The following is a 23,871-nucleotide window of genomic DNA, read 5'->3' as shown; positions in this document are numbered from 1 at the left end:
AAGCATGACTTATTATCGCTGTTCCTTTCCCCGCCAAATAAGCGTAAAGAATGTTTCTAAGAAGCAGAAATTAGTACGGTCAATAGTGCAACAGGTGGGGATTACTTAATTAAACCGTCGAATCGACCTTTCAGATTTCAGTGTTCTCCCTGACCGTTGTAGCTATTGACGCCTTCTAATAAGTAATACAGTACGCGGTAGAAAGTAATGAACATCGGCCTTTAGAATGACATTTCGGCTTTGTAGAGCGTTGTCGCTGTCACTCATACCTATAATATGTTTTGTCGGTCTCAACGACAGAGACAATGCTCTACAAATCAATCTCTTTCTAAAGGCCGATGTACATTACTTTCTGCCGCGTACTGTACCTATACTCTTTGCTTGTGCCTACGATCTTCAGGTTGTACCTAGAAAGTACCTTGGTGACAGTGGTAAAAAAATTTACAAAGGAATTAAAACTAGGTAGTTACAAACTATTGTCACAGTTTAAAGAAATTATTGGCCTGTTCTGTATCAAAAGAAGAGAGCTGACAAAACATAATTGATTGGCGACAAAGTTAAAGCTTAGGACGCGGTTACAATGGAACAGCCTGCAGGTACGGGAGTTCAGGTATCGGAAATCGGTTAGTGTAAAAAGACCATTGTTGCCTCTACCGAACCGAATACCAGCAGTCCAGTACAATTGATAACATTGCAGTTTTTTGCACGGAACACGATATTGTTTTGCTTGGGGACATACCTACGAAAATATGAAGTCGATTGTTTTGCAAATTGTTATTTAGATCATAGATGCATTGCAGTAAAATTGCAACATGTGACACTATGAATATTTTATTGGTAGGTAGGTATGTTCAAGGTTATGTGGTTACTTAAAAACGAAAATTTATAAAGCAGAAAAATAGGAAAATGCAGGTTGGTACCTAGGTATACCAACACACACACACAATATTTGTATTTGTTATTAAATAATTTTAAGTTCAACCACTATGTACCTACCTACCTATGGGAAGGCACTGGCTCCTAAGATACGGGATCTCCTAGTTTAGGAGCCAGTAGGCCGATTGTCTAAAACCTGCATCAATCATTATTACAATCTCAATTGTTCTGATTGGCTGAATTTGTGCGATTCTTGTTGCAACAATGCACTGTAGCCAATAGTGAGCGAGGGTTAACCAATCAGTGATGATTGCGATCGTGATATTGTAGCTGTCACTCTCCCGCAATCGCGCAGCTGGACTCCATTAAAGCCAAATGTACAAAATTTAGTAATAAATAAATATTCATTCATTCATTCATATAAATAGGTAAAATAACAAAGTACGGAAAGTAAGGAATTTCGCCATGTAAAAATTTTCATTTCCTAAGCAGTAAGGAATTTTTTTGAGAAGAAATTAGGTTTTAGAAATTAAGCATGTCAAAAAACTTACCAAACTGAAGCGGCCAGTCCGAAGTAATACAGCAGCAAGAAGACGACAGCGCAGTTGGGGTTCGCTAATCCATCATGTGCCAGCAACATTCTGGTTGGAGATGTAGAGTCCTTAGCACACCCGGCTGCAGTTCTGCCCGCTGCTGCTCTCACGCCCCACCCTGCGGCGGCTGCGCATCTGCAGAGTGCTACCAGGACCAGGGCCCGTTCTCCAGCTCCGCCTCTGTCTCCACACGCCAGCTGTGCCGCCACAGCTGCTAGTGTACACGCGAAGCTGAGTGCCGCCCATGTAGCGAGCCACACTTCTGCCGCTCGGCGCTCCCCCGACTCCCATAACACTTCAGCGTCACAGAACTGAGCACAGCGACCGGACCCTCTAACATAAACCCAACTATTCGGCTTAACGAGACGCCTACAATTCCCTCTTCCAGCCGTATTCGTTGCATCCAGAGGTATCGTCCCTAACGGTGGTGCACGTTCCCCCGGACCTTCCATACACATGTGCTCGTGGTTATTTTCAGCTGGGAATAAAGAGCAATCCAGCTCTGCAGGCCAAGGAAACCCGAAACCTCGGAGGACGGGGTAACATCTGGCGTAAACACTCTCGCACAACCCTCTACACGGCCCTATAGGTAGAGCGACCTTATCCGTACACATGGGAACGTAAACCGCACATAAAAACAAATGTAACTGAGACGAGCATCCGTACTGCACTAGGGGGCTAAAAGTTTGAAGAGTCACATCGGCATCAGCTTGAAGAGTGTGCCGGGCCAAGTTGGGCATGCCCGTTTGGTTGTATCCAATGTTCTTGCACATAGCCACTTTGATCGGTTCACATGTCCTCACGGACGCCTCGGCTGTGATTTCGAAAGCGAGGGTCACGGTTAAAAATAGCGCGGAGAAACACTTCATTGTTGATGATTGCACGGAGTCACAAACTCACAACAATGTTTTCATTGTATCGTGAATGTTTACGCGCGCGGTGGTTTCGGCGAAACGCAAGTGCGCTTCGCAGCGCGTCTCGAGACGTTGTGCAGACGAGGCCGGGCGGCGGGCGCTCCGCGGGGCGAAGCTTCCAACACAAACAAAAAGTCGGCAGGTATGTATGCGCGATAGTATCAGAAGTGAAGGAAAGGGAGGGAAATTAGTGAGGAGCCGTGCGGTCGCTGTCCGGAGCGGCGCGAGTCTCGTTAACCGAGCTGTCCTTCCATAATCCATCCTCGGGGCTTATTCGATACTTGTTATCGTGTGATAAAGCTACAGACATACTGTGTGTTACATTGATAAACTGAACCTTTACACCTTTGCAGTACCTACCTACTTATTCGAGGAAACCCGGCCGAGTTTGTTGTGGGCTCTTCTCAGACCTGGGCGCGTTTGGAACGCTCGTAGCATTAGTTTTAAGTATTTGTATTGCATTGTATTGCAAACTCAGCAATTGACCATCAGAAAATGTATAAGTACAATAATACCCAATCTGAATGATTTGAGTTCGAGTTTTGAAATGTACCTATACCACAGACCTCAATATTTTTTTAAAGACTCAATACTCGTTAGTACAAAATTAATCCTACTAGGTAGTCTCTTCGGATATTTCTACTGTATAGAACCGGTTTGCTAATCCTTTTCGACTTAGATAGATGCATTTTTAGAAAAGACGAAATGGATGTTATATCATAAAAGCTTAAAAATGCACGTTTGTTAAATTATAAATAATAGAATAGCTACAAATCTAAATCCATTGATATAAACACGATTGTGTACACAGCTTTATCATCACGGCTGATATTTATCTTTAGATTTATCGAAATATCGATTTTTCGATAATAACGATAGTAAGCAGATTACGACATCTACAGTTAAGGATGAAAATATTACAGAATTTATTGAATTTATAATACAGCCCCCCTAGCATGGGCAGGAGACAAAAATTTTATCCCCCAATTATATCCACTGACGAGGGATAAAATTTACTTGTCCACCTCTCAAAGCACGGCAACAGGGGAGAGGAGAAGTTTATCCCTAATTCGGGGACAATTTTATCCTCGACATTAGACGTGGGTTTAAGTTTATTCTCATAGAACTTAAAAAATCAAAACATGTCTCGCGGTACCTGTTGGGTTTAGGTTATGTTTGGGTTGTGTTTGGGTTATGTTTGGGTTGTGTTTGTGTTATGTTTGGGTTGTGTTTGGGTTATGTTTGGAATATGGTTGGGAACCCCAACATAAACCCAACATAGGTCCCAAATACCAATTACCATTAACCCAATAAAGGTAAAGGAAAAGATCCAAAAACCGAAAGTCCCCCGTTTTATTCACTGTGGATAATTATATCCACCCGTGAGCCCATGCTCGGAGAGTGGATAAAGCTGTCGGAGGGGATAAAGATTTTATCCTTTCCCCGGGGAGAAAATTATATCCCCGCCCATGCTATGCTAACCCTGCAGGTTAGAGAGTAGGTATAACTTAGTGTAAAAGTAAAATCAAAAGAGGGATGATTTTGATATTATTTTATTGTACATAATTTACTACAATAATATGCATTACTGTATAGTTTAACATAAATAAGTAAATATAATGGTGAACAATATTAGTTTTACAAAAAATTGGACCGAAATACAGATTTGTGAAGTCATACAGCTTAGTACATAAAGAATATACGGTACCCGGCAGGAAATATTGTACATCGACCTTTAGAAAGAGATAGTGGTTTCATAGAGCGTAGTCTCTGTCGTTGAGACCGCCAAAATGTCACATACGTGTGAGTGACAGAGACGACGATCTACAAAGCTGAAATCTCATTCTAAAGGTCGATGTACAATGTTTCTTGCCGGCTACTGTATTTATACGCAATGGAACCAAACAAATTTATTTACATGCCTTTCGATAAATCTTTTAGAGAATGATATTCTTATAATACGACTAAAATAAAAGATAAATACATTCACAATAATCTTAATACTATACAAGTAGTTTCACACTTTGTTTCACTATATTATTATTAACATTATTTTTATTTCACTTGTAACATCTGTATCCCTAGTACGAGTTTTTTCAGTTTTTCGAAAACTATCAACGTTATCGAGTTCTTTCATATTATCTACAAAATCTGTGGTACAGAATGTACGACTTTAACATAAATACGAAATGTTCTTTTAATTATAATAATTTGGCCTATTCTGTTGCAAGAATCTCTAAACTAGATTGAAAGATCCTAATCTATTGCTATCCTTTTCATAATACTTTCTGTGGAAAAGGATAGAACTAAATTTAGACTTGTTTATTTAGTTAAGTTTACATAGAGATGATGTACAATAGAATCAGCCACATAATATCAAACCTTCAAACTTTTCGACATTGGCAAACTCTTACTAGGGAACAGGGATACTGCTAGCTGAATAGTATATCAGCGAAAATAGTTGCCAGATGTTGTGCTTAATTTTTAATTTAGATTTTTTATATTGGCAATGACGTCAAACTGCACCTATCTACATACAAATCACATGTAAACCACGTCTCAAAATCTTAAGTCTTTCCATCTTAAACATTTACAAGGGCCCGAATACTGAAAATCACTTTAAATTCTTTGATGACATCTTAAATACGTATGGTATACTTAGCTAATTCTGGTGTCCACAATATCTAAGCTAAATCCAAAATCAGTTTAAGTTAAGTGTATATATTGTGTACAACAGAATTAGCCACATGTGTCAAACAGTGGTTAAACGTCATAAAGTCTCTTAATATTTAAGGTACCCTTAATAATTCAATAGTGTTTCAGTAATCAGTCATTGAATAGTGTAACTTTGCAAGTAAACTAATGTGACACGAGTGTTGGCTATCCAGTGGCCCTACCGCGGTTGTTTGAGAGCTACAATGTCACGATCGCAATCCTCTCTGATTGGTTAAGGCTCGCTCACTATTGGCCACAATGCATTGTTGCAACAAGAATCGCACAAATTCAGCCAATCAGAACAATTGAGATTGTAATAATGATTGATGCAGGTTTTAGACAATCGCCCTACAGTGTCACGTTTTTAACTTGAGAACTTACACTAAGACCGAAATATGTATAGAGTGTACTAAAACTTTGCTCAGACTTTACTCAGAGTTAAAACGAGACAGGTTTGTGTCTGCGCCAACTATATCATTTTAACTGCATGATAGGCAGTTAAAGGCTAACTTTTAACCGTCAAGGAAACCAAAATGGGTTGCACAAGTCAGGATTTGTTAACTTTACACCATCTCTTTAACCTTAATCATAGAGGCACCAATTTAGACTTGTGCAACCCACTTTGTTTTTTTAATGGTGGTCAAAGTTTAAGAGTAGTTTATTCGTAGTAATCCGTGTAACATTAAAACTAGATATACCTATTTTAGGGAAACCACATACACAGATATTATTTTACAGAACGTGTCTACCAAATTTCATGACGTTAGTCCCAGTTGGCGCTGTTAAAACTTTTCATAAACGTAAGTCGGTAATCATAACGTAACTTTAACCTCCTGTCATGCAACTGAACTTAAATAGTTCACTCTGACTTAGAATTAAATCGAGACAAATTTATGACTCTATTTCGTTTTAAGTAAAGTCTGACAAAGTCAACGTATGCTTTATAGATCTTAGCCTCAGGACCCAAAAGCTAATTCTTCGTTTTTAGTTAAAAAATTGATTGTAGTTTTTTTTTAATTTTTTACAACAAAGCGTATAATAAACAAGGAATGCAATTCAAGCAACACTAGCGCCTTTTTTCAATATATAAAAATAACTACATACTTACAATAATTATTTTAGAATGCCAAAGCAATGTGTTTAATTATTATTATTATTTAAAATACAAAAACATTTCATGTGCTTTGTAGCAGGACCAATAGAAAATATTTTATTTTTAAATGATTTCCATCTTTACATAGTTCTTTATATGACTTTTTATACAGCGTGACTACATTTCAAAAATATTTATATTTTATAATGATAACAAAATATATCAATACTTATTACATTTTTTTTTGTAAAAAGAACCAACCACAAAAGTCATTTAATTATATAATGTAATATACTTTCCTTAAATCCATAATATGTCTGTCTGTTCGTTATTCGTTCACGCATCGTTCGCCCAATTCAGTTGACACTTTGTATAGTCGCTGTCGGCACTTGCGTGTAGGTTGACTTAGTACCATCAATGTACAATAGTTGGCGCGCGAATCGCACTGCTACGCATGCAGGGCATTAGCTAGTCTATAGTAAAAAATGAAATATACTTTTGATTCTTAATTTTATTAAGAATCAAAAGTATATTTCATTTTTTAGGTAGACACCACTAAAATTTAATTACCATAAAAAATCTGCTAAGTAATCAGAATTTGATACTTGACACGTTTAAATGCAGTTTAAAATTAATTTAGTGCTCTAAAATATCCATAAAAAATAGCAAATATTGGTAAAAAATTGTTAGCGTACCTACATGTTTACACGCGACGTTGACGTCCCGTTTCGTTATTTGTAGCGTAAGTTTCGTGTGTCCACACATTTATTCATATTTTAAATACAAAACAAACTTTAACAACATTGTTAAATTTAACAACATTGTTAAATTTAACAACATTGTTAAAGAAAAGAACAACTGCTGAGTTTCTTGCCAGCTCTAGAAACTTCACAGCGAACCGATGGATGTGGTGGTAAAGTGACAGACGTAGCATAAGAGGCACTAGTTGTTCTACACGACACTAATAAATATTGATTTTGATTTGATAAAATAACAAAAATATCTGATTACGCATTTAATACAAAAAAATATTCCTGTATTCACTCTGAATTTTTTTATAGTAATTTAATTATTATTGTGGTGTATATTTGAGCTATATAAACTGAAACAATTAAAAATAAGACAGTTTTAGATAGCGTCATTCAGGTAAAAAGGACAACTGTCAGTGGAGGGGGTGCGTATGACTTACAGCGCGGGAAGCGGAACTGTAACTGATAAACTAATAGGCTACTTGACTCATATCTAATTTCGTCCAATAAATGATTATTTATTATAGTATTTTGCTTAAGACAACGAAATATATCAATAACAATTATTAAAAACGCAGGATGGATATATAAATCCAATTAAAAAAAATACAGTTTTTATTTTTATTTGAAACGCAGAAAACGCTGTCAGCCATGATGTGACGTCATTAAATATGTAAACAAAGAAATGTCATCCCTATGTCACGCGGGGACTAACGTAGTATCCATAATATATATAAAATTTAGAGTCCTGACTAACTTATATATCAACGCACAGCCTAAACAGCTGGTCCTAGATACATGAAATTTGGTGGGTGTGTTCTTTGTAGGTAAAGAGAAGGTATCCACTAGGAAAGGATTTTTTGAAATTCCACCCCTGAGTGGGTTAAATGGAGGTTTGAAATTTATGAAGTCCACGCGGGCGAAGTCACGAGCATAAGCTAGTTTTTATATATATCTAAAAACTCATAGTAAACGTAAAAAAATATCGTTTTCTCTTTATAAATTGAATAAGTTATTAAGTAAGACTTATAACAAAGTGATCGTTGCAAAAATAAATTTGGGTTGAAGTCGTTAGTCATATAGGATCCCTTTAAGCAAGTCTTTGCGTGTTACGTATATTTATTTCACTGGGCACTCTAATCCACAACTTTCCTGTGGTCTTTATCGATGCGTTTTTTACTTTCTCGGATGATACAATAACGATAATTACTATATTTTTCATGTAAACTAGTATAGAAGTCTTGTTTATTAAACTTTGGGAGGTTATGCTGTTGTTTACAAATGCATGACGTCAGAGCACAGATAATCTATCGGCCAAACATGGCCGACCAGTGTTTTCACCTGTCTAAGAAAAATATATTTTTAAATTAAAGTTTTACGGTTATTAGGGCGCAAAAAAATATAGTGTTAATTTTTTTGATATAATAGGACAAATATTAACCATTTAAGACCAACTTAAAAAAAGTGTCAAGTAGCCTATTGCGCGGCAGAACAGACACCCCCGCCATCACGCCTCACTTTAATAAAATAGATCGAGAAATTATACACTGCGAAGGTTCAGCGTTCCTTTTACTTGATGTATAAATAAGCTTTACAACTATAAGGGTGTCTGTCAAATAAAGCAGTGCGGAGCGGCGATGAATATGTATCTGCTTATAAGAGGAGACGCCCGACATCTGGTGGTACATTTTTTTTATTGCGCGATAAGCTTGCGCTTGACAATTATTGCTTAAAAAAGCAATGATGCGGTCTAGGTTGGATCGCGCTTGCCAAGAAGATGCCATTTTAGTATTCACTCTTGTTTTGAAGCTATATGAATCCCATATTAGAACCATTCCATCCAATTACCCCGTATTTGAGATAGGCTACTCAATTGTCCCGGCAGTCTACTTCCTCAAACCTTTCTGTAGCCTTTGTCCTAACGATATTCCATATCGAGAAATTAGTTAGGTCTCCTTCGCTGATTCTTAGGCGATATTTTTATTCGACTAATCAAATTTTGACGTGATCTACCAAAAAATAATCTGATTGGTCTGCTTATCAGAGGAGATGCCCGACCAACCGCATCTCCGGTCCGCTCCGCTTCAAATACAAGCAAACGTAATAGGGTTTTTGACGTTCGTTGGTCGACTAAACCCAACTCCATTCCGCTCCACTTCACTTGACATACACCCTTATACCTTTAATAAATTATTAGGTATATTTTGGAAACCTTTAGCAAAGCTTTTGGCTAGACGCCATTACTATATTAATGTAAAAATTTTGAGGTAGTTTTTTATTCAACCAATTCATTAATGTTTCGATTAGAAATAAGTACCTAATTATGATTTTTTTAAAATAACACTTCTTAAATAAATTAGGTATAATTTTAATTATTAATTAATAAGCTACCACGAACTCCGGTCCAATTTAAATCATAGATCACTGGAAAGAGGTTGACGAGATAAAATAGAGGTAACAGAAGGTATACTCAATACAACTCGCGATAATAGGCACACTCACACATAGCTCCTTTTGACGCTCCATACAAGCGAACTGATTTAATTTCTTATTACTACTAATGAAACACCGGCCTGTCCACACACGATTTGTGTGTATAGTAGTTATGCCGGTAGGTCTGAACAAAGCTAATCGAGAGGGACAATGACAACGCTCACTTGGTCATGTGACCCGAGAAACGCGCATCTTTGACGTCACTCGCGTATTTTTTATCTATATGAGAGAGAGAGAGAGAGAGAGACAAGAGTTTACGCGATAGAAAGCGAGTATGTATTTATGAAATTTTAGGCCACAGCGCTATCCGAGTTGAATTGCACTTTACTGAGTCGTACCAAAAGTTACCATTTATTAAAACCTCTTTGCGAAGTGATCCTTCTGTACCAGTTGAGCTGAGAAGACAGCTGAGCAAGAAAAATGTCAGCCGAATGCCTGCTGAGCAGAAAAGGCTCGCAGACTTCGTCTCATACCTCTCTGAAGTCTGAGTGCAACTGTCATTGGGCGTCGTATTGAGCGGACGTTCTGTTACCTCTCTAATCTCTATTATGTGGCATGCTGAGCCATGCTTATCAGCGAAGGAAATTAAAAGCTAAAATACAAAATGTTAGAAAAATACTAAAGCCTCTTTGCACTGATAAAGCATCTTTTTATTTCTCGTACGAAGCTCGTAAGTTATAACCGACGCGTTCAAAAATTTTAGGAAACTCGATAAAACACTTAAATCTCTACACATCACTAAAACTAAATTCACAATCTTAAAGTAACGACGATGTCGATAGTTTTTATAACATTTAATATTTCAAGAGTCATTCATTCTCGTTTAGCAGTTAGGACCAGAGACACTTAAGCCGTTTTCGAATACAACAAAATGAGTTACACGTCCAAATATAAATGATAATAATTGTGAGAAGGAAATGTTAATTTTCGTATGAGATTACACAATTGGGTATGTATAATAAAGTATTAAATACGAGGACGAAAATCAAGTAATATACAAGTTGACATAAGGATCGCATTATTTGCATTACAGTCATTCGGTCTAAACCAGAAGCGAGTGCGCGTAGATTTTACGGACTGAGTAAGGCGCCATCTCCATGGACAAAACTTTGTCACACGGCGAGACTATCGCCGCGATTCCCTCGCCCGTGGAGATGGCGCCTAAGGTACGCGTTAACACCTTTTTTCTACCCGTTATAGTTTTAGAACGACCAAGTAGTTTAACCTGATCTATATCAAAGACAAAAAAGAAGTCAATGCAAAAAGGATGACTAGACGGGGGTCGAATTCGTATCGAGTTGAACGCGTAAGCCCTCACGTTCCCTTTGCACGTCTGCTAGCTCCGCACAAAGGGCGCGACACACACGATGCAGGACCGCGTTCTGTTCCTGGAGAGATTTGATATCAGGATCCGCCTCGCAGGAGGATTCCCGCGACGGTTTTCGGTATACTTCGAAAGCCCCGTGCATTTTTGGTGCATCTTCCCTATTGTATCCGAAGCCTTCGCCTTCGTATTCTCGAGGGGCGAATGCATCCGGTGGAAACGCCGGTTCACCTTCGCTTCGTTGGTTTACGAGACGCCGGGCGGGCGGAGATGTGGCTGAAGGAGACATTCTCGGAGGCGGCTGGGGCGGGGGAGCTGGAGCGCCTTTAAATCGATTCAGATCTAGCGAACTTGAACGCGTGTGATTTCGTATTGGTCGCGGCGGGGGCGGGGGAGGAGGGTCCTTCTTTGGCGCGTATTGTAAGGACTGCGGGCCCTCGTCTGCATGAACGGAAGATTCTCTAGCGGGCGGTGGGGGTAAGACCCCGGCGTTTTTTACTGGTTTTTTGGGTTGTGGTCGTTGAATAGATTTAATTTCCGATGTGCCGTTTGGAGGCTGCTCGGCAGGAGGTTGGGAGTTGAGCCGTTTAGGACTCGCGAGTTCGAACGCGTGCGCGAAATCGTCCCGACGCGGGGACGTGCTAGAACGTAAGTCGCCATCGTGCGGAAGAGTATTCGCGTCGGGTGTGACGCGTAACGCTACCGGATGGAATATTTTCGGATCCCTCTCGAGGGCGGACTTGTGGAAGTCAAAGTTAACCGGCTTCGGGCCGGGGCTTGAAACGCTCGACGTGGGCGAGTCGACGAACTTCGTCCACTCCTTGTTATTAATTTGGGGCTCTGGTTTAGGAGGTGAAAGGGAGGGTTGTCGCTCCTCGGACTTTTTCGCTGGTTTGCTCTCGTAAGGATCGTTGACTTCTGGTTTGGGTGCGAAGTTGAAGTCGGCTGAGGTCCCGGAGCCGAACATATCCGAGCCTAAATCGACTAGGTCCGTAGTGATGGCCTGTTGGGAAAACTGTGAATCGACCTTAGGCACGAGGCAGGCGGGCAGGACATCTGGCACGGGGATACCGTTCCGCCTGAGTACGATGAGGTGCATGGCTATACTGAACTCTTCAAGTGTTAACATACCGTCTTTAGTGATATCAGAGAGTTGCCAGATTTTTCGTAGATCAGGCACGGACAGGCGCGACTTTTCGAAGAACAATCTGAAAATAAAATAAAACCACATCATGAACAAAGTAAAGTGGTACATTTAAAACCCAACTACCGTTCACAATAATTCATACCTCACCTACATCAATTAAAAACTTTATCTTGGTGGTATCTTGTCATATCAAAATATTGGTTTATGTCTAAGTTCGATTTATGCCGAACTTTAATCGGCTTAAGATAAACTTTCGCATAAGATTTAGCTTGACTGTAAAGGCTCGATAAATCAGCAGCCCATGCTCGAGTCCACGATGCACAACGTAGCTTAAAACTTATGTTCTAATGCCTAGGGGGAACTCACCTGGCAGTCTGTCCGGACAGCAGGCCGCGCTCGGGCCGCAGCTGCGCAAACTGCGCCGCGTAGTGCCGCGCCTGCACTTCACTGATCGCGAACATCTCCGCGCTACTGTCACCCTCCTCGCCATCCTCCTCCGACGAGTGGCGGTCTGATGACTCTTCTTCCGTACCTATGAGATAAATGAAATATGTAACCATATTATTGTCTATCCATATTATTTACTGAAAACCTAAAATTACTTCCACACCAATTAAAATATGTTGAGAATATTTTTATGACTAGCTTATGCTCGCGACTTCGTCCGCGTGGGCTACACAAAATTTCGAACCCCTATTTCACCCCCTCCAGAGTTGAATTTTCAAAAATCCCTTCTTTGTGGATGCCTGCGTCATAATAGCTATCTGCATGCCAAATTTCAGCACGATCCGTCCAGTAGTTTGAGCTGTGCGTTGATAGATCAGTCAGTCAGTCAGTCAGTCAGTCAGTCAACTTTTTCTTTTATATATTTAGATGATGGGCAAAGTAACTAACTAGTGTAAGTAGTGTAGTAAGTAGTGTCTAACTAGTGTCATTTGTCACTGTTTAATACCTCTGTTGATGACAAAATACCATTCATCCATCTTTGTTTCATTTTATCATTTTAAAATCATATCAATTATTGTTTCTTCATCATATCTGTATCAGACTAAAATACAAATGTCTAGCTATATAAAGTTGTATAAGGTTTACCTAATAGCCTCGTGTGTTCTTCGGCAGTGTTGGTGGGCCAAACCCCCCGCCCCGTGACGCTGTGCTCCCACACGGGGTGCACTCGCTCCGCCACGCTGTTGGTGGGAGTGGGGCTTTCACTGGCCGTACTCCATGGTGACCCGGCTTTCGCTCTCCTCTGTACATTAAAAAAACCAAGAGTTGTCACAAACCAGACTAGTTCCAGATATAATAGCGGATACATATCATGATAAATGCGACGATTTATCCTCAATCTTCTTCTAAATATATAAAACGAAAAGCTGACTGACTGACTGACTGATCTATCAACGCACAGCTCAAACTACTGGACGGATCGGCCTGAAATTTGGCATGCAGATAGCTATCATGACGTAAGCATCCGCTAATAAAGGATTTATGAAAATTCAACTCCTAAGGAGGTGAAATAGGGGTTTGAAATTTGTGTAGTCTACATTAAATTATGTCAGGGTACCAAGGTGCTGAAATGAAAACCTCGCACCGGTATAGACAGCATCAAACGAGTTGCAAGGAGCCACTGCATCTATACTCTATAGGCAAAACCGCTGCGTGTGAAAGTGCATACAAGAGATCTATATCCAGTAGTGGACATCTATCGATAGATAACGACAATGTCGTTGAATCCCAAATGAACCTAAAACCATGAGTTCAAGATGTTTTGGCACATCTGTGGTGTAAAAAAACTGTTTGCATGAAACAGAAATGTAAACAGATTACAAACTCGAGAAATGTTATAAATGCGAAAGTGGCTCTTTCTTTCTGTCTCTTTTTTACTGCTATACCACCGAACCGATTTTGACAAAATTTGTTATATATAGATATGAAGCTTACATCTCTTTATCTTGGAAAATCAAAGAGGAAAGAGTTCCCACAAGATTTGAAGTAACCTAAATCCGTACCAATGAATTCGCAGGCATCAGCCAGTAAGCTATAACAGAGAATGAATTTAACACTACAGCAATGAATGCACTTAATAATGTTATATTATAGTAATACACATTATCAGTACCCTTATTATAAATGCGAAAGGCTACTTTTTATACACGAAAATCAAAGAGTTCCCAAAAGATTTTAAAATAACCTAATTCCAGGCGGACGAAGTCGCGGGCATCAGCTAGTAACTTTATAAGTGATTGTTTACAACCTTTTATATATATATGATAAAGTTACTCAATCTTTGCATCAGATTATTACATTACATACAATAGGTGGTATGCAAGTTAAACTGTATCACATGCTAGGTAGCTACTAGCTAGTATTGAATATTAGAGCATCCAGTATATCCGTGCTATAGTACACGACAGGTCGCAATGGCAATCAGGGTATAAGGCAGGGTTCGCCCCGCACACCTGTCACACGCGCTATCCCGCACTGGGTTAGCGCAGCGACTATGTGGGTGTGCAGGCTGTCCCCACCCTGATTGCGATCTCAGCCTGTTACGAACTATAAATAAGTAGTCACATTGTTGTCTTATCAAATTCCAATTTAGTGAGCCAAGAGCAAATTAAAACGCTGATAAGAAAAACAAGCAATCAGTTGAATAACAACTCTTCAATATAACTTTTTATTTAGACTATAAAATGCTTGTTCTTGATTAAATTTACACCTAATGCAGGGTGATTTAAGACTGAATTCTCTTTCCTAAAACATACTAAATGAATTTGCCCTTGACACATATAATATGAAATCTGATAAAGCACTACATAAAAAAACTCAGTAGCTACTTATGCTCCTTTGAAAGCACTTAACTGAAAGAGTGCTGAACAAATTTTAATGTTGTCACTAATAGATATCCGAGATTCTCAGAGAAATTTTCTATACATTATACCTTAGTACAAAGCACACATTCACATGTAACATAATATTATCAACAGCTAACTATAAGCTAGCATTAGGCCCACTATCCACCTAAGCAGAGCGAAAAGGAATGTATTCAGAAATCAAATTTGACGTGATATTTTTTTCACATCGTCTATTTTGAATCTGATTGGTGGATTGAACCTCTCCTCTCCGCTTAGGTGGATATTGCTTTTCCATACCTATTTAACTTTTGATCACACCAAACTGACAATAAGATATTATGCTATACATAATCACACAACTCTCAGCAGACAAGTTATTCTTATACTACGCCACTACGTGTCACAGCCACAGATTGGCTCCATAGCTGCAACATATTGTCAGCATAGTGTGAACAAATGTTCATACTGGTCCCACAGTCAGTGGCTGACATTATATTAGGTGTGAACACACACTGAAGCCACCACATGAAATGTGCAAATCAGTTTAAATATATATAAAAGGAAAAGGTGACTGACTGACTGAATGATCTATCAACGCACAGCTCCAACCACTGGATGGATCGGGCTGAAATTTAGCATGCAGATAGCTATTATGACATAGTCAACCCCTAAGGGGGTGAAATAGGGGTTTGAAATTTGTGAAGTCCACGCGGACGAAGTCGCGAGCATAAGCTAGTAGGTTATAATATAATTATAAGAGTAATTCATTACCTGATATACAGCTCAAACTGCAAAATTGCAGTTGGGATGTAGTTGATGTAACTGCATTGCAACTGCTAACAACTGCACAGTCTGTGTGCAGTCTGCATACAGTTTTAGTATAGGTAAAACTGTATGGCAAATGTGCAGTTAGTCGGCTTTTGCGATGTAGTTGTATCAACTGTACTCAAATTGCATCCCAACTGCAATTTTTCAATAGCAGTCTAGACCTCTAGGAAAGGAATTTCAGAAACTTAACCCAAGCATAGCTGTTGCATATCAGCTAGTTACTAATATGGTACAAAATGTGATATTAATTATTTTAGCAAAAAATTTTAATATCTTATCACACAAAAATGACAAAAAACACAAAAAGTAAACAAGGAGTTGCTTACCCCAAGCGACCCTGATCCTTGTGACATAGTTTCAGACTCCATTTCTGAATCTGTGCTCAGTGCTTCTGTAGCATCATGTGACAGGGCCTGCGGGACATCACTATCCGACAAGTTAGAGGATACTCGTATTGGTTCATATGCTCCAATATTTCCACCAAAATTCCTCTCCCTTTTAGGAATGTGTTGCTCTTTAGGAGAATTAGATAACTGAATTAAGTCCGCATTAGCATCGGAATTTAAAGTCCATGTAAATCTAGGCAGAGGAAGGTCCAAAGGAGTAGAAAGAAGTTCAGGCTTTAGAGTCATATTAGTTTGATGTGCAGCTATTAATTTTAGGGCGGAATAAAACTGTTTTCTATTCATATGATTCAATGACGCACAAGTGTTCGGCGCCACGCTAATATCCATGATCTGCAAGATAATTAAAGACTATCAACAATTGCTCTACCCTAACGTTGTTTTCATCAGCTACAAAAACAATATTTACCTGTCGCAATATATCATTCGGTATATTAGAAGATCTAAATAACTCTGTCGCCTTTAATATCGGTATTTTCCCGTTGGATTCCTCGTCACAACACAAAAACAAATCACCGAAATATCTCATTTCGGTCTCTGTCAAATTGAGATCCTCCATTATAACGAAAATACACGATAATTTACTTATAAATCACTATTATTGTTTGTAGCAAAATAGCCAAAAAACACGTATAACCATTATCTGTTAATGTAAACCATATTCATTGATAAACAGACGGATTTGAAATTTTAACATCACAAAATTTACACGAAGCAAACGAATATAATGTCATTGACAGCTGCCCGATAACGAGTCGCCATTACTTGATTACAATAATGTAGACTAAAAAAAGCGCTTCCAACTCTATTGCTTATTAAAATTTAAACAAATAATTCGGTTTTTGACTGCAGCGGCTCTCTAGCTCTATATAGGTACTGCTGGATTCTTTAAAGCATGTCTCTACCATCAGCATTTTGGTGTAAGTTTAGTATTTTAATTGCATTCGTATCGGTCGCAGTGCACAAACACTTAAAAGTAGGGCTTGTTCACAGAGAAGTGAACTGGACGAATTTTGTGAGATTTTGATAGTCATTTCTACTACTATGATAAGTAGAGTGTAGACTAGAAATTATACGTCGTGGCTCATAGCCCATCATGGGGGTGCAGTGCTATAGATTTAGACATATGTTATTGGTCCGTGATTTAGACCATAGATTAATATGATTTAGACAGAATCCCATAATACAGGATTTATTATTTAAATCCTTTATTGCATAGTAAGGGCCGGTTGTTTCAACCAATTTTGACGGACACGTAACATTTAAATATGGCGCTAACGAACGTTAATCAAAAAAAGCGTTGCTTCACCATTTGCTTGCGCTAACGATCGTTAAAAAGTTACGTTTACGTTAACCAGTGCTGGAGCCATTGGTGATCGTCAAATCAGTTCGTAACTTCGTACTGTACTTCATACAAGCGGCTTATTTTCTATTAATTTATAAACTATGGAATCTTTATTCAATACTTTCAATGGTAGTTTTTTCGAAAATGAAAGAGAAGTACTAAGAAAGAAAAAAGTTTTTAAAAAGCGAATTTTCAATTATGAATTATTCGAAGAAGATGAATTTATAGATAGATTCCGAGTTTCGAAGGAAGTTGCAATATTCATAACGAATTTAATAGAAAGTGAAATAAAAAGAGATACGGATAAGTAAGTTAATTTTTGTAAACTTATACCTAACCTATTCTGTTGTATTGTATAGGTACTTACCTACCAGCTTGTAATTTCTTTATTCCTTTCAAATCACGATATAACCTACCTACCTAAGGTACCTATCTACTACATTTTAACATTGTTTCAGAAATCGCGCAGTAAAACCAATAGATCAGGTCCTTGTTACCCTCCAATATTATGCCTCAGGATCCTTTATGAGATGTGTTGGTGATATGGCTGGGCTTCATAAAACGACAGTGTGTAGAATAATACATAGAGTAACACTTGCTATTGCAAAATTACGCCCCCAGTACATATATATGCCAAGGACTGAACAAGAAATGCAAAACGTTGTTACAAAGTTTTATAACATAGCCAGCTTTCCGAAAGTAATAGGTGCCATTGATTGCACCCACATAAATATTTTATCTCCAGGTTAGTAACATGGTACTCATACCTGCCTTTCATGTTCTCTACATTTTCATTAGGTACTTATACTATTTTAAAAATTCATAACTTTCCATTGACTTTAATTACCTACCTAATATAAAATTTATTCAATTTAGGTGGTGATAATGCTGAAGACTTTAGAAACAGGAAGGGCGTATTCTCCTTTAATGTTCAAGTCATTGGAGATGCGGAGTTATGTATAAGGAATATAGTTGCAAGATGGCCAGGATCCGCACATGATAGCCATATATTCAATAGTTCCAATATTAAATATAGAATTGAGTCCGGGGAGTTCAATGGGCTGTGACTTCTCGGAGATTCGGGTTATGCTTTAAAACCATACCTGCTATGAATTATATAATTATATTTTGCAGGTTTATAACTTTACCTATGGATGTGAAATATGGTGATGGACTAATATCATGGACCTATACTAACATTCAGTATTTTTAGTATATAGGTTTCTTACTAATTGCATTCTTTTGGTGGACAAATAACCAATTTGACAAAAATAATAAGCATTTATTAACTGAATTACACTTAAGTACTTACAATATTCATTTTAACTACTGAAATATTAAAAAAAACATTTTTAAATTAAAACTAAAGTAAACACAATAATTTTTACTTAATTAAATACTTAATTAAACACACAAATTGTTTTATTTTATCATTTTACTTTCTTTCATTATAGAATCACTTCACTGTCATGACCCCGGAATCAAAACTAGGGTACTTTCCATAAACCTAGTATCATGAATTTTGGCAGAATAGCAATGTCTTACAGCACAAGTACCTAAAGGGAAAATCTAGTGCTATCCTTTTCAGCATGGATAGCAATATACTAGCTGATACCCGCGACTTCGACCGCGTGGGTTTAGATTTTTTAAAATCCTTCACCTTTCTACTGACGTATTGCAAGGCATCGCCAAGGTCTGCACCTGTACCTACGTAGTCGAAATTCCACGGATACGTATGAAGCGATTTTCCTCTTCCTTTCCTTTCCCTTCCTTTTTATTTCCTTATTTAATATTGAAACTTCAGGTATATCTTCAGTTTTTTGGACACCAATCTGTAAATAGTAAATAGAAACAAATTATATTTTAGTATCCTTTATACACCAGTATCTATAATTTTTATAAGAATTAATTTTTGCCTGCATCATCTTTCACTGCTTTTAGGTTTCTAATATCTCTAGTTTTGCCCAGATAAAAGTACTTATCTTATTTTCTGTGATGTAAGTTATCTCTAAAGTGAAAATAGTCAAAATCAATCTTGCAAATGAGCAGTGAAAAGAGAAATAAACACATACAACATCAGGTATTTATAGTGTTAGTAAGGATTATAAGTTTTTATAAAAGAGCAGTGAAATAGAATTTCCTTACTTGAGAATCATCATCAATTGTGCTAGCCAGCCCATCCATTGATACTGGCATAACTGACCTTAGCCAGTCTGTGTCTGCATCAGCAGGAGGTGGAGGCGGACCACCCCCTGTTTTAAACCTCTCTTGCCTCTGTTTGCTTGCATCCTAAAAATCAATACATAAAGTAAATATGCTATAAAGTACCTACAATATAAAATGTCTGATCTTGTCTTGTTTACAACAGGTTTAAGACAACATACTTTACGAGCATTCCGCTTCATATTATCAAATTTAGCTTGGAGCTGTTTAAGGGTTCGTGGGTTCTCTGACAGGGCATTAAACTCCGCATGTATGGCGTTCCATGCCTTCTTTTTTTGCACATTGTTACAATTATCTGTTTTTTTGTTGAACAATACAGCTTGGTATTTATCTATCAAGTTCTTGAACCGCGCCTTCTCTTCTTTTGAAAAGTTTAATGAACGTTCTCTGAAAGTAATTGAGTCACGTAAATTCATGTCACTTTCAACTATCTCTCAATGAAATATACTTTGTACATATACAATTGATGCAATATTATACCAAATAATAACTTACTTTGGTGAAAAAGTCTCAATTTTTTCGAAAAACACAAAAATTAATAAATACCGCGAATTAAATAACCCTTATCAAAGTTGTCAAACTTGACAGAATCGGTGACAGAATGCTCGAATGACATTGTTTTCATCAATGTTGCTACTACTAAAAATATTCCCCATAAGACATTAGGCCAAACTAGGCTTTCGCTTACAGGCAACCCGAATAACAATGACGAACTGTTTTTTTTACAATGAAGCAACGCTCCAAAATTAACAGATGTTAAAGTTCGTCTGTAACTGTTAAATTTTAACGAACGTATCTTACGAAGACCAATGGTTTGAAACAACCGGCCCTAAGTATTTAGGTATGTACAGTAGAAACTCTATTATCCGGCCCTCGGTTATACGGATTTGCGATTATCCGGACTACCACCCGAAAATTGTTCGGCTAAGTGAGAGTCAGACTCGCGCACCGAAGGTTCCATACTCGGGTATTTTTTCCGCCATTTTGTACGATAAATCAAAAACTACTATGCATAAAAATCTGTTTTAGAATGTACAGGCAAAGCCCTTTCATTTGATATCCCACTTGGTATAGTTATCTTACTTTGAAAATTATAAATACCTACTATTATAGTGAATTACATAATATGCACAAAACTCGCTTTTCTTCATACATTCGATTATCCGGATTTTCGATTATCCGAATCCCTAACGACAACAATTAGTCCGGTTAATCGAGTTTCCACTGTAAATAATAACAAAAAATAAATGATCACATTTTATTTGTTCATAATAAAACCTTACAATATTTTAAGAAAATAATGAGGTGGTAGGTATAAAAAATAGGCAAAGGGAAGTGAAATGAAAATAAATGTTTGGAAAGAGAGTAAGTGTTCTAGTAAGAACTTTTAATTAGGTACTGTAATTAAACAGCATTTCTTTTATACATTTACACTTTAAATAGAATACACAAGCATATCACTACTATCAAAGTAGTTATAATTAAACATAATTTAGAATAATACACAGCTACACTTAAACTTAACATTATTAAGCATCGGTTAATCTCGACTGTATCTTAATATCTTGTTCTAAATTTAATCCTTGGTCTGGATGTACTTGATGAGGTCAATGACACGGCTGGAATAACCATACTCATTGTCATACCAGCTGATAAGTTTGACAAAGTTGTCATTGAGAGAGATACCCGCAGCAGCATCAAAGATGGAAGAATGAGAGTCACCAATAAAGTCAGATGATACAACTTGGTCTTCGGTGTACCCCAGAATTCCCTTGAGAGGACCTTGTGCAGCTTCCTTGACTTTCTGCTTGATGGCGTCGTAGCTAGCAGGCTTGCCCAGGCGAACCGTCAGGTCCACTACTGATACATTAGCTACAGGTACACGGAATGCCATACCGGTCAGTTTTCCGTTGAGTGCAGGAATGACCTTACCTACAGCTTTGGCTGCACCGGTAGAAGCAGGAATTATGTTCTGTTGGGCGCCACGGCCGTCACGCCACAGCTTGCCAGAGGGTCCATCCACTGTCTTCTGGGTTGCGGTTGTAGCGTGAACAGTAGTCATGAGACCCTCTATAATCTCAAAGTTGTCATGGATGACCTTGGCGAGTGGAGCCAAGCAGTTGGTTGTGCAGGAGGCGTTGGAAATGACTTTGTAGGATGGGTCATAGGCTTCTAAGTTGACACCGACGACAAACATGGGTGCATCAGCACTGGGTGCAGAGATGATGACTTTCTTGGCCCCACCTTCCAAGTGAGCGGATGCCTTGTCTATTGTGGTGAAGACACCGGTGGATTCTACAACATATTCAGCTCCAGCCTTGCCCCAGGGGATGGCTTTGGGGTCTCTTTCCGAGAAGACAGCAATTTTGTTGCCATTAACGATGAGGTTGCCGTCAGCAGATTCTACTGTGCCCTTGAAGCGACCATGAGTGGAGTCATACTTGAACATGTAGACCATGTAGTCCAGGCCAATGAAGGGGTCATTGATGGCAACAACTTGTGCACCCTTCTCAATGGAAGCACGAAGAACCAGGCGCCCGATACGGCCAAAACCATTGATACCAATCTTGGACATGTTCGCTGAAACAAGATATTATTTTACTGTTAGATATTTCAGACAAGGTAACAAGGTTATAAAATAATTGCTTGATAAATAGCAAATTCGACTCAAGTTGCCGAACTAACTGAGAACTGAGATTCAGTAGGTAGCTATTCAATAAGAACTATTTAGACAGGTAGGTAATCAGCTGCTATTATTTTTATCATTATTGCTCATAACTGGAAAACTATATCTTAATGGTGATATTAATTTATATTAAATAATGTAACATCAAGCTATTTCAGATCTGAAGGTCAAAATCAGGTCTAATAGGTACAATAATTGTGTCAATTATTGACATAATCACCAATTCAAACAACAAATCTTTACAAGAACGCAAAAAAACCTAAAAATTGATTGCTTATTATTAGAGTAAGCAACATTATAATAGGTGTCTTTATAACCTATAACTACCGAATCTCTTCTAAACATAGTCTGCTGTTAAGAATCCGCCCTGTGAGTGTGTACCGGTATCGGAGGTCAAACTAAGGTCATTTCAAGTCACATCAAATAAGAGGAAACTTGAGACCAAAAGACCAGCGCTCTATACTAGGACCAAAAGATATTGTAAATATTTTCTCTGTCTTTGATTTATTCGTATTTTTCCGTAAAAACAGAAAAACGCCGGAGACGGCACGTAGGTGCCACACATACTGTCACGAAATATGGTGTAATTTAGGCTACACTATGGTAAAATTACCATAGTATTTATCAGATATAGGCCAAAATTAACACAATCGCTTTAGATAACAACAAATATATTCATTATACTTACCGGAATAAGTTGAATGGAAATATGAAATCACACACGTCTCACAACCGCAAGATGGAAAAATGAAATGTCAGCTGAAGGACAAATCGACAACGACAATTGACAAATCACAAACTTGAAATAGACAAAATAAAATACTTTGTCAAAGATAACAGTGCCACCAGAAGGTTACAGGCACAAAAGTATAACTTTTTAATAGAATCTTTATTTTATTCGATTTTTTATTTTATCTTCACGAACAGTCTGTAATGTGTAACGATAAAATGAATCTAGTTTTAAATTCGCAAATTGCGTTGTAATTTTAAAGAATGAGATCGCATCGGAAAAATGTACGCCTGCACCTAACTAGTTAGTTAATTTATTAATCTTTAACTAAACTAAATTGACAAGTCTATTAATTAGAGCACTAGATTTAATCTACTGAATGATATCCTTTTCCACGGGGAGCATTAAGCAAGGGGTAGCAATACGTCCAGATTCCAGACCTCATGAATCATTATTATGGATATAAGAGCCAGCGCGTGCCAGACTTTAGTTATTTTATAAAAGCTGAAAGTTTCTTGAAAGAAAAAAGAAACTATAAGGACGTCTGGCACAGGGTTGTCACGACACTAATAGTGTCTGATATAATTCATTGTCTCTACATTATTTTTATTATGTCCATGAATTTTAGAGAGAGAGCCAGCGAGTGCCAGACCCTCGTTATTTTAGAAAAACTGAGTTTTTCTGCGCATTGTTCCCAACACAGGGAGGAATAATCAACGACTTCCTTCAAGTTTTAAAGTTTATGGGTGTCTGGCAAGGGATTGCCACGATACTAGTGTCTGGCAATGCATGTCGTGATTTCTAATACTATTTCGAAGAAAATATAAAAAATTAGACTTTATACTTTGACATAAGATTTTTTTAAACCTATATTAGTTACTTACCTGTTATTTGCTAAA

The 23,871-nt window shown here is 37.9% G+C and overlaps 3 protein-coding genes and 2 long non-coding RNA genes across 5 annotated transcripts in view; 1 reads left to right on the top strand and 4 right to left on the bottom strand.

Annotated features, from left to right (window-relative positions):
* The window catches only part of fz4 (frizzled 4), a 53,078-nt gene extending 50,521 nt beyond the window's left edge, over nucleotides 1–2,557 (bottom strand). The window contains exon 1 of the mRNA XM_069504917.1: nucleotides 1,428–2,557. Coding sequence (XP_069361018.1) covers nucleotides 1,428–2,338 — 911 coding nt within the window. The 5' untranslated portion in view covers nucleotides 2,339–2,557. The remainder of the gene's footprint in view (nucleotides 1–1,427) is intronic.
* A 7,155-nt stretch (nucleotides 2,558–9,712) lies between these two features.
* On the bottom strand, nucleotides 9,713–16,758 carry Reps (RALBP1 associated Eps domain containing). Its single transcript, XM_069504900.1, has 5 exons — nucleotides 16,398–16,758; nucleotides 15,911–16,321; nucleotides 12,997–13,153; nucleotides 12,271–12,436; nucleotides 9,713–11,965 (listed from the first exon to the last, which is right to left on the bottom strand). Exons 1-5 carry the CDS (start codon nucleotides 16,545–16,547, stop codon nucleotides 10,705–10,707), a joined length of 2,145 nt encoding a protein of 714 aa, XP_069361001.1. The 5' UTR covers nucleotides 16,548–16,758; the 3' UTR covers nucleotides 9,713–10,704.
* Nucleotides 16,759–17,218: 460 nt separating this feature from the next.
* LOC138403623 (uncharacterized) lies at nucleotides 17,219–18,731 on the top strand. The gene is made up of 3 exons (XR_011237849.1): nucleotides 17,219–17,640; nucleotides 17,792–18,078; nucleotides 18,210–18,731. It is a non-coding gene; the product is annotated as an uncharacterized lncRNA (long non-coding RNA).
* Nucleotides 18,732–18,888: 157 nt separating this feature from the next.
* Nucleotides 18,889–20,381, bottom strand: LOC138403660 (uncharacterized). The gene is made up of 3 exons (XR_011237878.1): nucleotides 19,718–20,381; nucleotides 19,479–19,622; nucleotides 18,889–19,165 (listed from the first exon to the last, which is right to left on the bottom strand). It is a non-coding gene; the product is annotated as an uncharacterized lncRNA (long non-coding RNA).
* A 536-nt stretch (nucleotides 20,382–20,917) lies between these two features.
* On the bottom strand, nucleotides 20,918–23,014 carry LOC117991536 (glyceraldehyde-3-phosphate dehydrogenase 2). Its single transcript, XM_069505025.1, has 2 exons — nucleotides 22,931–23,014; nucleotides 20,918–22,136 (listed from the first exon to the last, which is right to left on the bottom strand). Exon 2 carries the CDS (start codon nucleotides 22,129–22,131, stop codon nucleotides 21,133–21,135), a length of 999 nt encoding a protein of 332 aa, XP_069361126.1. The 5' UTR covers nucleotides 22,132–22,136; nucleotides 22,931–23,014; the 3' UTR covers nucleotides 20,918–21,132.
* Between the last annotated feature and the right edge of the window lie 857 nt (nucleotides 23,015–23,871).

The sequence above is a fragment of the Maniola hyperantus genome, chromosome 19 (assembly GCF_902806685.2).
Source record: "Maniola hyperantus chromosome 19, iAphHyp1.2, whole genome shotgun sequence".
Lineage (NCBI taxonomy): Eukaryota > Metazoa > Arthropoda > Insecta > Lepidoptera > Nymphalidae > Maniola > Maniola hyperantus.
This window is presented reverse-complemented; position numbering and strand designations above follow the sequence as displayed.